Source organism: Drosophila mauritiana, chromosome 2R, assembly GCF_004382145.1.
Source record: "Drosophila mauritiana strain mau12 chromosome 2R, ASM438214v1, whole genome shotgun sequence".
NCBI lineage: Eukaryota > Metazoa > Arthropoda > Insecta > Diptera > Drosophilidae > Drosophila > Drosophila mauritiana.
Window position 1 is genome coordinate 4,200,088 of NC_046668.1, and position 18,355 is coordinate 4,218,442.

Here is an 18,355-nt window from a genome sequence, read left to right on the forward strand (position 1 = left end):
AATATATATATTATTAAAAAAAAAATGTAGTTAACTGATGATTTCTAAACATTAGGGATACATTTGCTTTTAGTTTTGTTGTTTCTGTCCGTAAATTTAAGCAATATTCGAAAACTTTGTTTACGATATGCTTAAGACTTAATTGGATTTACTTTCGTTCAAAGCCTAAACTTGAAGCATAAGTTTTTCCCTGCATTTCCACAATTCAGCATTTCCCGAAACCTTCACGAAGCCGGTTGCTTATGCCGCTCTCACCGAAACTCTCTCTATCAGTTACTCTATATTTAAAAACAAATTATGATATATTTTGTGATAATATTAGGATTTTTTGCGCTGTTTTATTGGCAAGAAGGGCTTCGGTAAAAATTACATCTTATTATGCACAAATGATTGTTTTGGAGATAACCCTTCAGTTGGGATAGATATTTAAGGTTTTTGGTTTGAGTATGTTGTTTCGTGTACCATCATGGTGTTAGGGTCGGGTATGTGCGTTTATCGCAACCAGTTTGGCGCTACAGCTCTGTTAAGAGCAGCAACCTGTGGAGAGTTTTCTGTTACTGCAAGTTTGATAAAACTTGTTTAGAGTTCACTTACTCCAGGCTTTCTTAGCAAGTTTTTGTTTGAGGCCAAGATTAAACTGTAAATTGGCCGTAATATCTGTCCCATGCTATACATATATGTATATGAATTTGGATCGAGTGAGCTTTAAGCTGCCGGTTTTTGAGATGTTCAAATGCCTTTATGTGTAATATTTTACTGTTTAATGACAGAAGCAACTTTAAATTACATATGTCTTCGGAATAAAAGTTTTGTACATTGAAATACTACAGTTTGGCTGCGTTACATTGAAACTGAACATCAATAAAAAGTAACTATATGTTGTAAGACGTACAGCTGCGGTTAAAATAATAGCACCACTGCATGTGGGAAGTTGATGGCATGAATAATAAGTACCATATGTATACCACAAGTAGTATATGTATAACAGGTAATATGAAGCGCAAGCTACCCTATAAAATGTAACAATTCTTGTTACGGTGCAATAACCAAATCGACCTGGCGCCGTGCCCGCCTATCCGTATGAGCGCCTATATCTCAATTATCAAAAACGAAGATTTTAGGGCGAATCGTGGTCAATAAGACGTCAGTTAAAAGCCAGTTTCCCGATTAATTTGTATTTTTAAATAAAAGGGGCTGTTGCATTTTGACTTACTACAAAGTTTTCTGACCGGACACGATACGAATGCGGACTACATTTCCTGTGAGAAACTTTTAGTTTTAAGAAATGTAAACAATATAACTATTTCTCTTAATTTTCACATTTTTGCAGAGGTTACATTAATTTCACGTAATAGTTTGCAACGAAATAAAGTCCCCTTTTGGGGCATTATATATACTAAATCATTAACAACAGCTGTCCGTCTCAATTAAACCTATCAGTAATAAAGCTTATAATTATAATAAGACCACATAATGATCAAAAAGAACTATTCTGTGATATCCTTTGTATTATTTTCAATTCAAATCCCGACTGCCTTAATTACACCCATTTTATGTTGTTATTTTAATCAAAATATAACAGAAATTATATCTTTATTTCTTAATGTGGTGCCTACCCAATAGTAACCATTTATGTTCAAAATACGTGACAAATAAGTAAAGTGACTTGCATATTTTATTTTTATTTAAAATAACTTTCACAAATTCTTTAATTCGCCCAACACTGCCACTGTTTTTGAAACTTTGCACAGTAGTTCCCCCGTAGGCCAAAAATAAAATTAAGAAAACGTTTAATTCAATTGCCGACAGGTGGCCTTAGCTTAGACCCACAATATTTCTCAAGGAGATCAAAAAATTGAAATTCAACTTCAACAATTCTTTACAACTCACTATGGTTGACCGCAAAATATGTAATGCTTTAAACGATACATCATCAGCGAAATTTTATATATGCGAAGCAACTCCAACGCAAATGAATAATTTAAATGTATGCTTACAAAGATAAGTTCATGAGGAACACTATAAATTTATAAATGGGTTTAATCGTAGACAAACAGAAGGCAGGCGGAAGCGGGACGTCTAATGATGGAAATACTGCCAGGAAATTTTTTAGCAATCCTGACATGTCTGCCAATATAGCAGGCCTTGACAACAAGTTGAATATAAGATGCTCATCGATTTCGTCAAAATTCAGAGACTATGCTCTAGTCACCGCAAAACTTCTGATTGAGAAAGATCCTTGGTACTACCTCCCCCTTCAGTTGTTCTTATTAAATGAATGAAAAATGTTCATCCAATATTGTTTGCAACAAAATGATTTTTCAAACAAAATCACGATTTTCGACTAATTGTTCCTATAGCAGCTATATGATATAGCATACATTATGTAGAATTCCAAGTTTTCGTTGCAAAATAATTGAAAACAAAAAAGTTTTCCATACTAACACTTAATTTCAAACTGATCGTTCATATGACATATGACAGCTATATGATATAGTGGTCCGATCCGGCTGATTTTTTCATATAATTTTGCTACAGAAATAAAAATAAAAAATAAAAAAAAATAAAAATGTTGTGCTAAGTTTCAAGTGTCTACCTCAACTAGAATTATTTTTGGCCGCTTTCCTCATACAATGGAAACCACTGTGCATTGTTGGATATTTTTCATAATTTTATTAGTCTTGTAAATTTCTATCGATTTGCCATGTCCCTAAAGCCGCCCAAAACTGTCACGACCACACTTTTGAAAAACGTTAGTTTTATTGTTTTTCTTGCCAATTTTTTTCTGTATACCAAAAACAGTTTCACCTACAAAACGCCCAAAATGGTAAGCCACACTTTTCAACAATTTTTAAATTTTTTCTCAGAACAATGATGAAATTTCGCGTTAGCATTCACACTAGCTGGTTAATAGGTATATGATAATCGGGGAACTCGACTTTAGCATTCTCTTTTGTTATCATATAGTTAAAGGAGTTTTATAATATAAAGTATTGATTAATAATTTTAAGAAAAATTCGTTATGACAACAGCGACAACAAGACAATGATAAAAAAATTTTTTTAAGTAGCTTAATTACACCGCCAACCGACCAATCCATTGTTGTTTAAAATTATTTTATTTTAAATTATTTTTAATTATTATTAATTTTAAAAACTTTTGATGGATGTATGTGAAAAATTTAAATAAGTTCATGACCTTCATGACCATAATTTCTTACATGATTTCAAATTCAACTACCTCGTTAATCCAAAGACACTAGAATAACAAGATGCGTAACGCCATACGATTTTTTGGCACACGATTTCGCCGTGGCTTTAGAGGTGACTCCAGGCTCTCTCGAATTTTTATTCGAGAGCGAGAGACCGGAGAGCGCTACAGCGAACAGCTCTTTTCTACGCATACTGTGATAGCAGACAACTGTAAGTGATATAATTGATTTCGGCCCGAAAATCGTCTTCTAGCACAAGTACTCACACATATACACACGGTCTCGTCTATTGTTTCTACTCACACAAGCAAGCAAATTCTATTTTTAGATTTCTTACGCTCTCAACGTAAGCGAGCGGACAGAAAGCAATTTTGGCCGTCACCAAAAAAGTGACTGCATATTGCCAAACTAATGTACGCATCTTGCTATTCTAGTGTCTTTGGTTAGCCACACTAAATGCAACAACAAAAAATGCAGTTCGACCATAAACGAGTGGCCAGCGGCCGCCACCGTTCACATAGAAATTCTACCTGTGTAATTGGCACAGTTCATCAGTAGTGCATTGTCACTCGAAATATGTTCTGCAAGGTATTAAAGGACCTCAACCCCCGATGGGGCAGAGAATTCTCGGGAAGAGACCTTCTAGGTAGGCGGCGGTTGCGACATCCTAAAGGAGTCATTCCCTAAAGGAGACAGTCTCGAGAGCTGATATTTCGGTCCAAAGTGGAAGGTGGTCATTTCGTAGTCAAGATCAATAGAAGTCCAAAGAGCCCAGAGAAGACATTGTTGAGCTAATAAGCTTTTTAATATCTATTTTAAAGCAATGAAAAACGAGGCTTATATACGATTTCAAACGATAGCGAACGAGATTTTGCAACGATGCGATATGTACAAGTTAATGATAGCGAATGGTAATGAGCGACTTAATTGCGAACGAAACACAAAAGGGTTTTAGGCATAGAAGATATTTCAGTGTTAACCTTTTCCAGACAGTGCATTTCTTTGATAACAATGACAAGTGTTTAATGACTAATACAAAGATAAGAGCCTTCAGAGTGACGTTTGTAGTCGTGAATAGCCAATAACTTTTGTTGAAGTGTGCACCGTTGGCCGGTGGTAAATTCAATACTCTTCGCTAAACCAATTGTTGTCTAGCATTTAATTTTCCTCTATTACACACGGTACTAGCCAATTCAACTACGAAGCAATGAGAGGCTTACCCAGATCCTACGACCCGAATATGACGATCTTACTTTGGCAACCTGGTGCCTGGATATCCGATTCTTTAAAAAGACTCGGAAGCTGATTCTAAACATGTAAAATTTAAGCAACAGAGTAAGCTAACGCGTTAGAATATATAAATACACAAACACTAATTTGATTTTAACTTTGGACACAGGGATACATAGTTCATTGCCAATGGAAATCAAGATCGTAAGAAAGAAGATTCGCTTAATGGTCGAGGAAAATCATCTTTCTATGAGAATCAAGAGCTGAAAAAGTCCATAGACTAAATTCAAAGTTGAGGATAAGGACCTAAACTCGCTGGAACTGATATGACCTGCTTATTTCGAAAATATGTATTAACAAAAACCTAATTGGTGGATCGGGCAGAAAAATTTTGTATTTTTTTCGGATACGTTAAAGTTGGTTTGTAAACACTGCAGTTCCGCTTGAACATTCCCCAAGGGTGATGCTATGTAATTTGAAACGAATTAAAACTTGTAGGGATTTCTTGACAGGAATTCTACGTTAGCCATACGCTCACCCTCTCTATGTTGTACATCAAAATGAAATGACTGTAAATAGGCCCTCCAGCGACGAAATTTAGGGGTTAAGTGGATTTTTGTGCGTGAAGTTTTTAATGAATTACAATCTGTGTAGACTACGAACTCGCGGCCAAGGTTTTCATCTCATAGGAGTGGTACCTCGTTTCCACAGAGGTAGTCGTTTTACTGAAGTATTCGATTACATGGGGGATACTGTGTATTCGGTGCAAAAGTATTGATCCATATCCACATGCACTCGTATCAGTGTGCAATTTAATAGGATATTCAGTGTCGGAAATCACCAGAACAGAATCGTGACAACTTTGAAACTGCTGTCTTCAAGCTCAGCCTTCCATGTAACGCCGTTACCAGATGATAGCGAATATAGAGGATTCATATTCTGGGAGATACTAGGCACGAATTTGCGAGAATTCGATGTCAAGCCGATGAAATGTCTACCGCCAGTAACAGTTTGAGGAGAAGGCAAGGAGATTAACGAAGCTATCTTTCGTGAACTAGGACGAGTCTCTCCCGCTCCGTTGTTACATTCGTAAGAACATTCAAAACAGTTTTTAGCCTTTCCAAGCCCATCTCCTCGGTTGGTGACACCACCACATATATTGTCCATGTAAACATTACAAAAGAACGGGCAGGATCACCAAGTGTATTCATGACTGCGCGCTGGAAGACCGATGGCGCATTTTTAAGGCCAAAAAGCATAAACTGAAATTGACCTTCTGGTGTCACATATGCAGTATATTCCACAGATTCAGAGTGAATCGGAATTTGCTGAATAGCACTAGCCATATCCAAACTTGTCAAATAATTTGCTCCGCGAAGTCTAGCTATTTTGTCACCGATAAACGGCAACTGGTATTTATTCGAAATAGTTTTCGAGTTCAGTTCCGTTCTTTCCGTTCTTCTTTTTAACGAGCAACATGGGTCTAGCAAAGGGAGAGCAACTTGGGACAATATTACACTTTATTAACTCGCCCACCTGTACTCGTACTATTTCTCACTCTTAAACGGTCCCAATTGGGCCAATTAACCGAATTTTCATTTCACCTGTATTTACTCGAGTATGAGGTATCCATTTGGTAAATAAAGCCAGTCGGGCGGCTGTTGAGTAAATTGAAGAACATTGCAGCTGGCTTCTTTCGGTTTCGAAACGCTGGAGAAATAAGTGCTGTAACTCTTTCCAAGTCATACCTTGATACGAAATTTGCGTAAGCCACTGTGAGGCGCTTCCCTCCATGCAGTTGCTCAGTGCCATGATTAATTTACTTCATCATGATTATGCTGCTGCTCACGTGACGGCGATGCTTGCATGATTTTCGCAAGTTCAGCCAAATTCCGATTTTGCATTTCGAGTACTGCACCCCCCTGCACCTCGGAAAACTCAGGGAGCGGCACAGATCCCACTTCTGATATCGGGTCATCAGGATTTGGAGTGTAGTTGTCCACCTTATTTTTAATAGTGTATCGATTTTGTAATTCCCAATACCTTCCGATGTGCCAGAAACATTTTGGACACGCCAAACGGCCACAATGCTCATATCTGACTGTGGCCATATGCTTAAAGATGTGTAATTGTAAATAAATAATGGATAAATAAATAAATAATGGTAAATAATGGAATATTGTTTTGTTTCTTAATATCTATCTTCGCGCTAGATATTTCAAGATTCTGATTATACAAAAAAGGCACGAACAATGCCGTTATGTTTCCTAGAGCTACGTGAGCCCCATATGTTTTGAGGTGGATTGGTATAGAATCCAATGCTGTTTGCAAAGCGTCCAGTTGAACTCTTCGGACTTTTGGCCCGATATATTTAACATCTTATAAAATGAGCACTGTGAGATTGCAGTTGTTTTAAATATCGGACAGGACTTTAAGGCTCAACATAAATAACCCCGCGATGAGTTCCACTTCGGCATATTTACTTAATGTTACTGCCACTGTTAATTAAATCACCAAAATAAATAATTTTATGTTTCTGCAAAGCGTTAATTATATGCCAAAGGCTGTATTTATTTTTGTTTAAATCCGATAAGAGAAATATAATGCTAATACATTTCAATCAGATGCTATATCTTATATTTGACTAAGTACCAATGATTAATATTGTTTTATAAATTTTTGATTTTGCATTGGTTGCCATAGCTTTTGCACAGCATGTCATATAAGAGCAATCGGGGTCAACCTAGAAATGAAAAGTTTTGATGTTTAAAAAAATATATATATTTATAAGGAAATAACAGGATTAAAAAAGAAATATGAGAAATAACAAGAGAGAATGCTATAGTGGAGTTGACAGACTATCAGATACCCGTTATTCAACTAGTGGAAGGGAAAAGAAATTTTCATCATTTTTCTGACATATCGATAGAAATTGGGGAATAATATATAAAAAAGTAAAAATATGTGGGCGTGACAGTTTTGGTCTTTTTATAGGAGCTAGAAGGGGCGTCGCCAAAAATTTTTGGTATAATTAAAACCACACCCACATTTGTTAAAAATGTGTTGTAATTTTTGATTTTATTATTTGTCTTCCCAATTTCTATCGATATACCAAACACATGTTGTCCACGCTTACTCTGACGCCTTCAAGCACCCCCAAATTAAATCATTTGCCTTGCTATCGATATGGAAAAGGCATTTTAGTTACTCTGATACCCACAATAGATCCAGGCGAGGGCCAAAAGACTGTCGACGTAAGTCTTGATGCTGATTTTAAAGAACTGGCATTTCCTAGCATATATACTAGGGAAACAAGGAGTATTCTCATTTTTACAAAGTTATTAAACTCCAATCGAGTCGTATGTGCAAAAAATGTATTTCGGTTTTAACGACCCTGCTGTAAATCACATCCACGCGGTGTTCCCTGGGTACCGATTTCAACGGTTTAATCGGTAGCTCATTCGAGCGGCTATAATAAGAGCGGCATATTCATTGTTTTGAAATTTATCAGCTGAGTCATGTGTATCTGATAGTCGAGGCACTCGACTATATCATTCTATCTTGTTTTTTCTACCAATTTCTATCGGTATACCAAAATCATTTTGTCATCTCCGTTCTAGTCGAGTTACTCGACTATCAGATACTCGTTACTTATTTAGTGGAAGTGGGAACGAAAATGTTGACACTTTCTTCCAAATCTATAGAAATTTATAAAGCAAGTAATAAAAAATGAAAAAAATTTTAAAAGTATGGCCGATGGAGTTTTTCTCGTTTTAATCTCAACCTTCCAGGTATTTAGTTGCCGAGATCACCACGTCATGCGGACAGAGGGACATTGCCGGATTGACTCGGCTAGTGATCCTGATCCTGAATGTATGTGACTCCATGGGCTCTGTTTGGTGACAAATACTTCTGTGACATCGTTATATTATAATTAATGTTCATTATATTATTAATATTTATCAATTTACGGTTATGCGACTTTTATTTTAATGAGTTTACAAAAATGGATTCGTGCAACGGATTACGCCTGAGATCTCGGCTCTGACTTGTAGTTTATTGCATTCATCTTTTCCAATTGTATCATGTGATCTTTTGACGTTACTACATATAAACGACAGCCCCTCAGTCTCTGTCTGCCTACTTGCTCTTCTTGCTTGGTTCTCGATAAATCAATTCAGCAGACATCCATTACCCAATAATATGTCATTGGTTTTTGTTATGCATCCCTCAGACTCATGTTCAAACGTGGGGATGACTGCATGAGACTAAGGACTTAAGAAATCAACATAAAGTGTTGTAGACGGCTCAGAAAAGACGTAGAGATAAGTAATCACGGACAGTTTGCAATCAGAATTGATCACAGGAAGAAAATCCTTTTCCTAACTTAAGCCAGAGATGCGGAGGCATTGCTAAAATTAGGACATTGGTTCCACGAGTGTTTCGATGTTCGCAGTATCTTCTGTTACGCCAGTGTTAAAAACTCTGTCCGATCTCAATTTACACAATAATTAACAAATTACCTTAACAGAGTATTCCGTCGTCGTCGACGAGGCAAAGCCTGCCATTAATTGTTGCCAAATTTTAGAATTTGCTAGCTTTGAGTGGCATTAAAAATATCAAAGACCTTAGAATACGAATTGAGTCTTCGTTAGGCGAGGTCAGAAAGTTTGTGTATGTTCCGATATGAGGGAAGTAAAGAAGCTAACTACAAAATATGTGTCTGTACTTCCTCGTTGCAAGGATTTTCGTTTAGCATAAAATGAGCATATTTAGAATACCATACCTGACATATTACCGCTTAAGATCATTTAGAGATTTTCTTATACGGCGGATTAGTAAGAATCGAACCGGCTAACCGGACTTCCAGGTTGTTGGCCAAAACGAAAGACCAGTATCCTTATGTCTAAATAGGTTTTGATACTTTAAAGCGGTTTTAAGTCGATAAACATTTGATAACATAGGTTTTGTACGGATTGCAATCAAAACCAGGATACTTTAATGCGGTTTTAAGTCGATAAAGTATTGCACACCTATGCACTCCATCTATTTGCCAAGTGCAAACAATAGTGAACAAGTCAATGAAGCCGTACTAGCAGCAATTTTTATTGGGAAGGATAAACTAATTAGGACAAGCATCTGATAAAGATTGCCCCATCCCAAGGCACAGTAGCAAAGAAAATAATTAACATAATTATAAAAATAATTAAACAAAGCCTATCGAAGTCTGAAAATTATACGGCTGCGATGTGGCAGAATCGGGATTAAATCTGCTACGCCCAAACTTTTCAAAAATGTTGTGAAATTTTTTTGTATTTGCCAAAAAATTGTGAAATGCAGAGTAATGGGTATCTGACAGGCGAGAAGATCGACTGTGGCGTTCTCTCTTCTTCGATCTGAATGTGTTCCAAGTTTTTCCGTAAGTATAGAGACACCAGTTGTTTTTAATCGTCTAAAGGCATAAGCAACATTTTACGGACAAAACGGATGTTGCTTATGTCATTACTTTAGACGATTAAAAACCAAGTGTGCCGAACTTTACCCTTAAACGGAAAACCGTAAAGAAGAAGGTCAGAATAATAATGCTTGGTTTGAATGTGTTTTTTTACATAGAACTAAGAACTAATATTTGTTTAAGGGTTTCATGTGTTACCTGTCATCACTTGCATAAATTCTGCAATGAAAATGTTATTATTGAATGTTTGATTAAATATATAAAACTACTTACCGTCAAAATCAACCGTACCGGATCCATCCGCATCAATTTCTTCTATTATCAAATCCAAGTCTTGGTTAGAAATCTTATCGTCCAATTCGTGAAGAATGCCCCTTAGTGTTGCAACTGTCAGGTATCCTTTCCCCTCTTTATCGTATACACGGAAGGCCTCTTTTAACTCATTTTGAAGAGCTCCCACATCTTCCTCAACTTCAATAAAGCGAGCTGCCAGCTTGCAGAACTGGCTGAAATCCAATTTACCAGTTGTTCCTTTGTCGACCTCTTTAATAAGGGCCTTTACCGCAGGTGGTTCCAATTTCTGACCCAAAATTTCAAGAATGCTGGATACATCAGCATGTTCGATCGTTCCTGCACCGTCGTGGTCGAAAGCCTTGAAAGCGTTCCTAAGGACTAATCCGTCGTTTTTTAAATAGTAAATAAAAGTTTAATTTGATACTACTTCTCAATTGTTCCTTGTCGTATTCTCCATCAGCCTGCAAGAAGTATGGATATATAATAAAGTCTTTAAGATAGTGAACATATTTCAGCCTCGTGTCTCGTGAATAATGTCATAATTGTACTCGAATGATGGACGGGTGTATTGTACTTCCAAAAATATATTACTCACAGATGAATGTCATTCATGCTCAAAAAGTGTACGTTGTGTATTTTTTGTTAACCAAGTTAACCCATATAGCCAAGTTGGATTTCTGCTAGGTAGCCCGTCGGTCCGTATGCAACTGATCCATTTAAACATTTGTAGCACAAGCTCGGAACGAGTCAATAATAAAAATACGCCCACAAACCGCCAAGGACTGCAAAGCCCATACTTTTCAAAAATGGTTTGTTTTGCCTATTTCTATCAATTTTCATGGTCATGCCAACACTAACGACAACAAACAGCAAATAGCTGTCAATATATATTGTACAGAGATATTACATATATTCAAGTAAGTATTCTAATGTAAACTACATTTAATCATACTGGAAATTTAAAGAATTTTTTACATCCCTTTCTATAAATCTTGCACATTGTTTATTTTTAATAAAACCCAGTAAAGTTTAAAAGGGCATTGAATTGCGCGGTTTGCGACGATCCATTTGGCACCCGAATGTGTTAGGAGGGAACCACAGGGCGATCGACTTACGATCAAGCAACAGCTAAGCTTGTTACAGTCCGTATTGGCGAATAACGAACGGTAGAGAAACGAATTATTTTTCATGCACTATAAAGTTAGTGCTCGTAATGCTTACAAAGATCACATGATCGAAATACGGATAAAAACAAGAGAGAATACTATAGTCGAGTTCCCCGACTATCAGATACCCGTTACTCAGCTGGTGTAACCGCAAACACGAAATTTCATAATTTTTCTGGGAAATCGATACATATTTGGGAATAAAATGAGAAAAAATTTTAAAATTGTTCCAAAGTGTGGGCGTGACCGTTCGGCGGTCAAAATGTGGACGTGGCATTAGAGTAGGCGTGGCAAAAAGACTAATAAAAATATGAAAAAATCAACGCATTTTTAAAAAGTGTTGGCAGTTTTGTGCGGTTTGTGGGCGTTAGAAAGGGCGTGGCCACATGGGTCAACAAATTTGCGCTGCGTCTTTGTCTCTAGAATTTGTATGCTGAATATCAACCTTTTAGCTTTTATAGTTCCTGAGATCTCGACATGGCTGCTAGATCGGCTGTTAATCCTGATCAAGAATATATCTACTTTATGTGGTCGGAAGTGCTTCGTTCAGCCTGCTACTTTTCAACGAATCTAGTATACCCTTTACTCTACGAATAACGGGTATAATAAAGTTAGACTACGCTCGCTGCAACGCGCACATATGCAATGCAATAAATACTATGTTAATGATAAATTTAACAATTTTGAGGAATAATATCTTCTTCACTGGATGGTTATTAAAATACAGCGCACAGTGGCGTCCACATTTCATGTTTTGAACGGATGTGATGACTATTAAGTTCCTTGACACTTTCCCTTGACAGCTTATGTTCAACAAATTTAATACCTTTCTTTATTATTTGAAAATAATTTTGTCTTTATTTTGTGTGGGACTTGTACTTATATAAATTGTGCTTTTTCAAGCCAAAAGTAAATACTTATATTTATATTATTTTATATGTCAACAGTATCTTTTCTACGAAATTCATAGTGAGCAGTTCACAACTCCATTAAATTTTAGTTTTCCCAAAGTTATAATATTGTAACTTACCATTTTAAAGAGTTGTTGTATGTTAAGTCAATTTGCACCGCTAGCGTATAAGAATGCCCTTTAAATATAATATAAAAATACTTTATTTATATTTCTGATAATCTAAAAAGTGTCCCAGAAGAGGAGCTAAAGAAACAGGGTACGCTACTTTCAATTATCACCAAGCTTTTAAACAATTCGATTTGTGTTTTATGTTAGCTAAGTTCATCGGCAATGGAAAATGCCAAAGCTTTTCCGACCGAACGCTAACAATAAAAATGTAAGCGACTACATCTGTATACAAACGGCTAAATTTTCATCCTAATCGGTGATAAGGAAATAAGAGCAAGAAGCGCTCGAAGAGTAAGGGTGGTCTTTATGCCGAAACTATTATTCCTTAAATTGTAAAAGCAATAATCCAATATTAATTATCTTTTTATTTTTTTATGTTTATACGAATTTTTGATACATGAACAATTAAGGCAACATATTTCCTTAAATAATGATCTATCATACCGCTTAATCTTTAAGGGAAGTAACAAACTTTTTCTTTGACTCTTCAACCATAAATGTTACACGGAACTTATATTTTTATGCGTTCCTCGTTGCGCAGCAATATTTATATCTCTAAATTAATATACTTACTGAATCATACTTCCTTTCCTGTTACTCTTTCGTCTTAATGTACTCAGTCATGGTAAAAGATTCCTCCTTTGCTCACAGTATTTTTATAAGCTTTTAGGGTTTAGGTTTTCACCAGCAAACATAAACCATACATGAATATTGTTCTCTTTAATTCATATATTTGTATTCTTTAATAAGATTGTGTCTTACTTGCAAGCGCTTCGCAGCCAATGGAAAAATGAAAATGTTTGGGTCTACCTTAATTTAAATGTATATATTTTACAAAAGTTGGTACATTCATTATCATGGTACATGATACATTCATACGTAGTGTAAAAGAAAAGCTATTTAAATTTTATTAATTCACAGAAAGCTGTTAAATAATATGATCTTAACGTAGATTAAGTTCTTCACGAATCAAATTTTTCCTTCACACTTTCAAAAATGTGTGATCTCATTGTTTATGATACCCGTTGCTCGTAAAGTGAAAGTACTAGTTTCGTTGAAAAGTTTGTAACACGTAGAAGAAAGCGTTTCCGACCGTATAAAGTATGTATGTATATATTCTTGATCGGGGTATGTCTGTCCGTCCGTATAAAGGTCGAGATTACCAGACAGATGTAGGCAAAGCATTACATTTAAAGCAGTGAAATTTTATTTTAAATTCTTGCCAACCCCAACCGTTTCGGGGTTTGTGGTCCCAAACTGCCAGGCGCACACATATGAAGAATTGTTGAGTTCTTTTCAATTTCTGTTGCCTTATATAATAAATATAATGCCCACAAACAGTGTATAGGACTATGCAATATCTGGGCTTTTGTTGCCGCATAGGCTTTCATTGTTTCTTCGCCGTTAGCCTATTCTGCCAAGACCGACGCCCGAATTTGTATTAATGACACCTTAATCGGTGTCAGGATCAGAAACCTATTTCCAAATCCAGCATCTTGCTGGTGTAATTCGTGGCATATCTCAGCTTAGTTGCTCATTAATTTGACGTATCCAGATATCTCATTAACCAAACAGTTCATATATTTAAACTGGACTGCCTGAAGATCGTGATCAAATCTCGGCTTATGATTTTGTCAAAGAATTTTGAAGATTTTAGAGAGGGTCGCAGAGAATGAGGGATTTAACTCAGCGGTCTTATTGATTACATACCGATGTACCGATCGCATTATGTGACCAAGTGACCACTTGTCCTGCGCCTTCGAGATCCTCATGTCTTCTTTACGGTCATCGTGTTACCACCATCGCTTCGATGGAAGATAAATGAAAGCTTTCACGACCGGAAGTGACCTAATGAAGGCAAGACAAGAGAGAATGCTATAGTCGAGTTCCCCGACTATCAGATACCCGTTAATCGGCTAGTGTGAATGCGAACGCGTTCATTATCATTACTTTTCGGGGCATCGGTAGATATTAGGGAATAAAAGGAAAAAAATTTACAAATTGTTTAAAAGTGTGCGCGTGACCGGTTTTTGAGAAAATCTATAGAAATTTAAGCGACTAATAAAAATATGAAAAAATATCCCACAATGTTTCAATAATGTGACGTGGCAAACAGTTTTTTGGCAAATCGATAGAAATGGAAGCTCGAAAACCGTTGTGCCATACGTAAAACCAAAGATATAGAGGATCGACGCATTGTTCGTTACAACAAAGTCAATCCTTTTGCATCCTCTAGGGACATGAAGTGTGAGCTGAAGTTGGGAATCAGCGACGTTACAATTCGGAGACGAATACAAGGTTAAACTTCGCTAAAACCTACATAAGCTCGCCAGTCTCCAAATGGCGTAATATTCTTTGGACTGATGGGTCAATTTTTTTTTTATTTTATCAAAATTAAATTTAGTACTAAATACCAAACTTTATATATATTGAGAACAAGTACTGGTTGCTGGAGCCTTCGACTCGAAATTTTATTTACGTATGTCGTCTCAAATATAGAATTTAGTTTTTATTATAAAATTATACAGATTTATAATGTTTTCTTTTCAGGGAATGTTTAGTACGGTGGATGGGATTTGGGAAGCAAGCTGAGAGAACTTAATGCTCTCAAGTTTGTAGAAAGTGTCCAAAATGTGTTCGACGGATAGATCTTCCCTGCATAATGGGCACGGAGTTGGAGTGGTTTCGGCTAACAGGTGTTTGTGGGTGCATTGGGTGTGCGCGATCCTCGTCTCCCGAGGTTGGGTGAGAAGTAAGTTTTGGTGCAGCTCGTGTTGATAGTAGAGTATCTGTATATGGAGAGTGACTTTCATCTTTTATTTTTCGTTTATATTTAATCAGGACGGGAGTCAACGAGCACGTTTTGTATGAATGAAAGCTGCTGAAGGGTGTGGTTCCACCAGGGGACTTTGGCTTTGTTTGGGATCAGTTTTGTCTATGGAATGCTACAGTTGGCGGCTGCAACTTGATGGTTCAGGCACCACGTCTTACAGTTAGCTACACGAATCACTAATTCCTGTTTGAAAATATCACAGTTAGCTTTAGAAGTCTTGTAATGTAGAGAAGGAGTGTAATCTGGGCTAAAACCATAGAGAGGCACATTGATGTAGGGAAGTGGTCACTCCCACGAAGATTATCGAAGCTATTGTGCGGATACCATTGAGATGTCGACATGGGTGAAAGTACTGTGTGTGGATTTTTGAATATTTGGTGACTAGTACCAAGCTTCTTTCCGTGATGGCGCGTTCCACGATTTTACCACAAGAATGGGGAGATCCCCAGATATGGCTCCATGAGTTGAAGTCCCGTAACATTATAATGAGGTCACGGATCTGGTTGAGAATGTCATTAATTTCCCTAATAGTAAAGCCTTGGGAGGGAGGGATGAATGCGTTTATAATGGTAACTATACTACCAAGACAAAGCTGTGAGGCGGATCAGAAAATGTTCGAGTTAATAATAGTGTGGCTAAGGGGATGTGTCGTTTTATGAGCACACCGGGGCCATGCTTGGACGACGCGTTTTAAGTCGCTATCCGAGTATTCGGTTGATTTACATCACTACGTATTTGGAGTCGTAAAGGAGATTGTTGGGCTAGGGTAGATAGTAGAAGTTCTTGTGCTCTGATATGACAGCACGAGTTTATTCGGTGATAGCTTATTTTCTCTCGTTTGAGATAGATGGGGATGTGGATACCGACTGGTCTGCCTGACTGATCGGAGTGCTAGCAGAATTGCCGAAAGAAACACCGACCGATTCGGCGAGCACATTACCGCGCGCGTGAGAGGCTATCAGCTTGTCGCAGCTCATGTTTTTTTTTTTTTTGAGTTTGCTGTTATTTGTTGGGTTGCTGCCGTAGCAGCATGAGAGGTTGAGGAGTTGAAAAGAGCTCCCTCTGGTTAAGGTTGAGGGCATTGAAAAAAGGAGACCGGATGATCGCCGTAACAATTTGCACAGATAGTACGAGGGCACGGCTCGGGAAGGTGAGAAGTAAGGTTACATGACACGCATGAGGCACAGTTATTGCAATGATTGGATGTGTGCCCTTTCAGTTGACATGTTTTGCAGCTCATTGGGCTTGGAATGTATACCCTAAGCTTGACGGCATGCCATGAAACGTCCAGTTTGCTGGGTAAACTATATAGATCGAAGATGATCAGTATAACTCCTGTGTGTTTAGAAATGCAGACTACTGTTCTGGAGAGCTTAAACACAGAGTGTACATTTTTTGTCTTGATCACTTGTACAGGGTGCGGCAGCATATCTTCCTTTTTCAAAATGCGCGCCATTCAGTTAGGTGATGTCATTTTTAATCCTGTGTTTATGTGAACCGTCCAAGAACCCTACAAGATTTGAAATCCAACGTCCAAGAAGAAATTGCCAACATAACACCTGCTATGCTAACAAGAGTCACGACAAACGCCAGAAATCGGTTTACGCAGTGTAAACCGATGTAAGCCATTTTCAAAAAAATATAAATGAAAACTTTAGACATGTACCTACATTATAAAAATAAATAAATATTTTCCGATGCCTACAATAGTTTTCATTGAGCTCTGAAAACAGGAAATTATGCTGTCGCACCCTGTATAATCTCTTCTTCTGGGATGTTGATAACGTACGGCACATATTTATTTTTTTTCGCAAAAAAATTAATTTTGTGCCTTTCACAAAATTAAGGGACTCATGGAGTTTGCATTTGATATCGCATATGTCAGGGAAATGCGTGATCTTTAGAAATTTCTCAGGTTTTAACCAACAATCGTAACTTGCCTTCGCGAAGAATCAAAATAGAGATTATCTCATTACTAACGATCTTCTGAGCACGGATCACTGCGAAACAAGAAAAATCAGTTATAGACTTTACTGAGTTTTTGGAGGTAAGAATCTCGGGTTTTTTTTTTTTTGGGTGATTTCGGGTAGTTAAGGGAACTCCTCCGGAAACTTTACTTATGGACGTTTATTATTGGTTTTGAGGCCTACCCTAAGGGTTTTATAGCGGTTTTCCCCAAAACTTTGACCTATGCATAGGTATTCCATAGGTATAACTATTCCATAGCTATGGAAGAAACCGAGTCACGTAAATGACAGCAACAAATCATCGAAATTGGGATTCCCAAAAATCCGAATTGATTATACCCTTCTCCTACATGAGTCTATTGGCATGAAGACACTTTTGAGAATGAGAACTCACGGCAACCCATACCCTCGAAGAGGAAACTAAGAGACATTGTAAGAATTGTAAAGAATTAAGGAATCCCAACTAGAATGGCACTCGCTATGTTGAACTATTGATATTATTTCCCAAAGGGTATTATTCAGTTCAGTTGCAGGCAAATGGATTATATCAGTAAGTTATTTTTAAGGATCTGTACGATTCGTAGAACAACGAAAGATGATATTGATTACCTTCTTCGTCAAAATTTGGAATCTGGTAGAACATTATATGATTATATGATTTCTTTGGATGGTGAGCCAAATCTTAATGATACCGAAAGAGGATGATGACTAATCGAAATCTGTATTTCGATCTGTAAAAATTACACTAACTTCATGACTAACTGATATTTGTTAAACCGAAGTCGCTAATATCTAGGAGGATTGGTAGAATAGAGCTTGAACTTACGTCCATGCTTCCCCTTGATTCGGTATAGGAACAGTATATCGTATCTCTTGGCTTTGGCAAGTATGTTTTTGTGCTGATGAGCTTGGGCTTCTGTGCATTACGATGATCCGATCCTCCAGTTCGTTGACCTTCAGAAAACTGCATCCTGCTATTCAGAATTAGCAGCAGTCTTCCGAAGTCGACAATATTTCGTAATTCTGCCTATTACTATTGGGCGACTTCATGCCCGGATTGAATCCCTTTGAAGAAGCTTTAAAGGATATACTCGAAGGCTGAATGTTCCTTTTGGTGC

The 18,355-nt window shown here is 37.1% G+C and overlaps 1 protein-coding gene across 1 annotated transcript; it reads right to left on the bottom strand.

The window, feature by feature from the left end:
* Positions 1–6,968: 6,968 nt before the first annotated feature.
* Positions 6,969–12,578, bottom strand: LOC117136189 (troponin C, isoallergen Bla g 6.0201). The gene is made up of 6 exons (XM_033296936.1): positions 12,535–12,578; positions 12,387–12,444; positions 10,618–10,651; positions 10,170–10,568; positions 10,095–10,115; positions 6,969–7,184 (listed from the first exon to the last, which is right to left on the bottom strand). The coding sequence occupies exons 2-6, from the start codon at positions 12,387–12,389 to the stop codon at positions 7,180–7,182; spliced, it is 462 nt and encodes a 153-aa protein (XP_033152827.1). The 5' UTR covers positions 12,390–12,444; positions 12,535–12,578; the 3' UTR covers positions 6,969–7,179.
* Between the last annotated feature and the right edge of the window lie 5,777 nt (positions 12,579–18,355).

Excerpts from the sequence above, each read along its gene's own strand:
- LOC117136189 (XM_033296936.1), bottom strand. Across the intron at positions 10,569-10,617 it reads CGACAAGGAACAATTGAGAA|TCCTTAGGAACGCTTTCAAG; the intron begins GTAGTATCAAAT and ends ACGACGGATTAG. Across the intron at positions 10,116-10,169 it reads CGGTACGGTTGATTTTGACG|AATTTATGCAAGTGATGACA; the intron begins GTAAGTAGTTTT and ends TTTTCATTGCAG.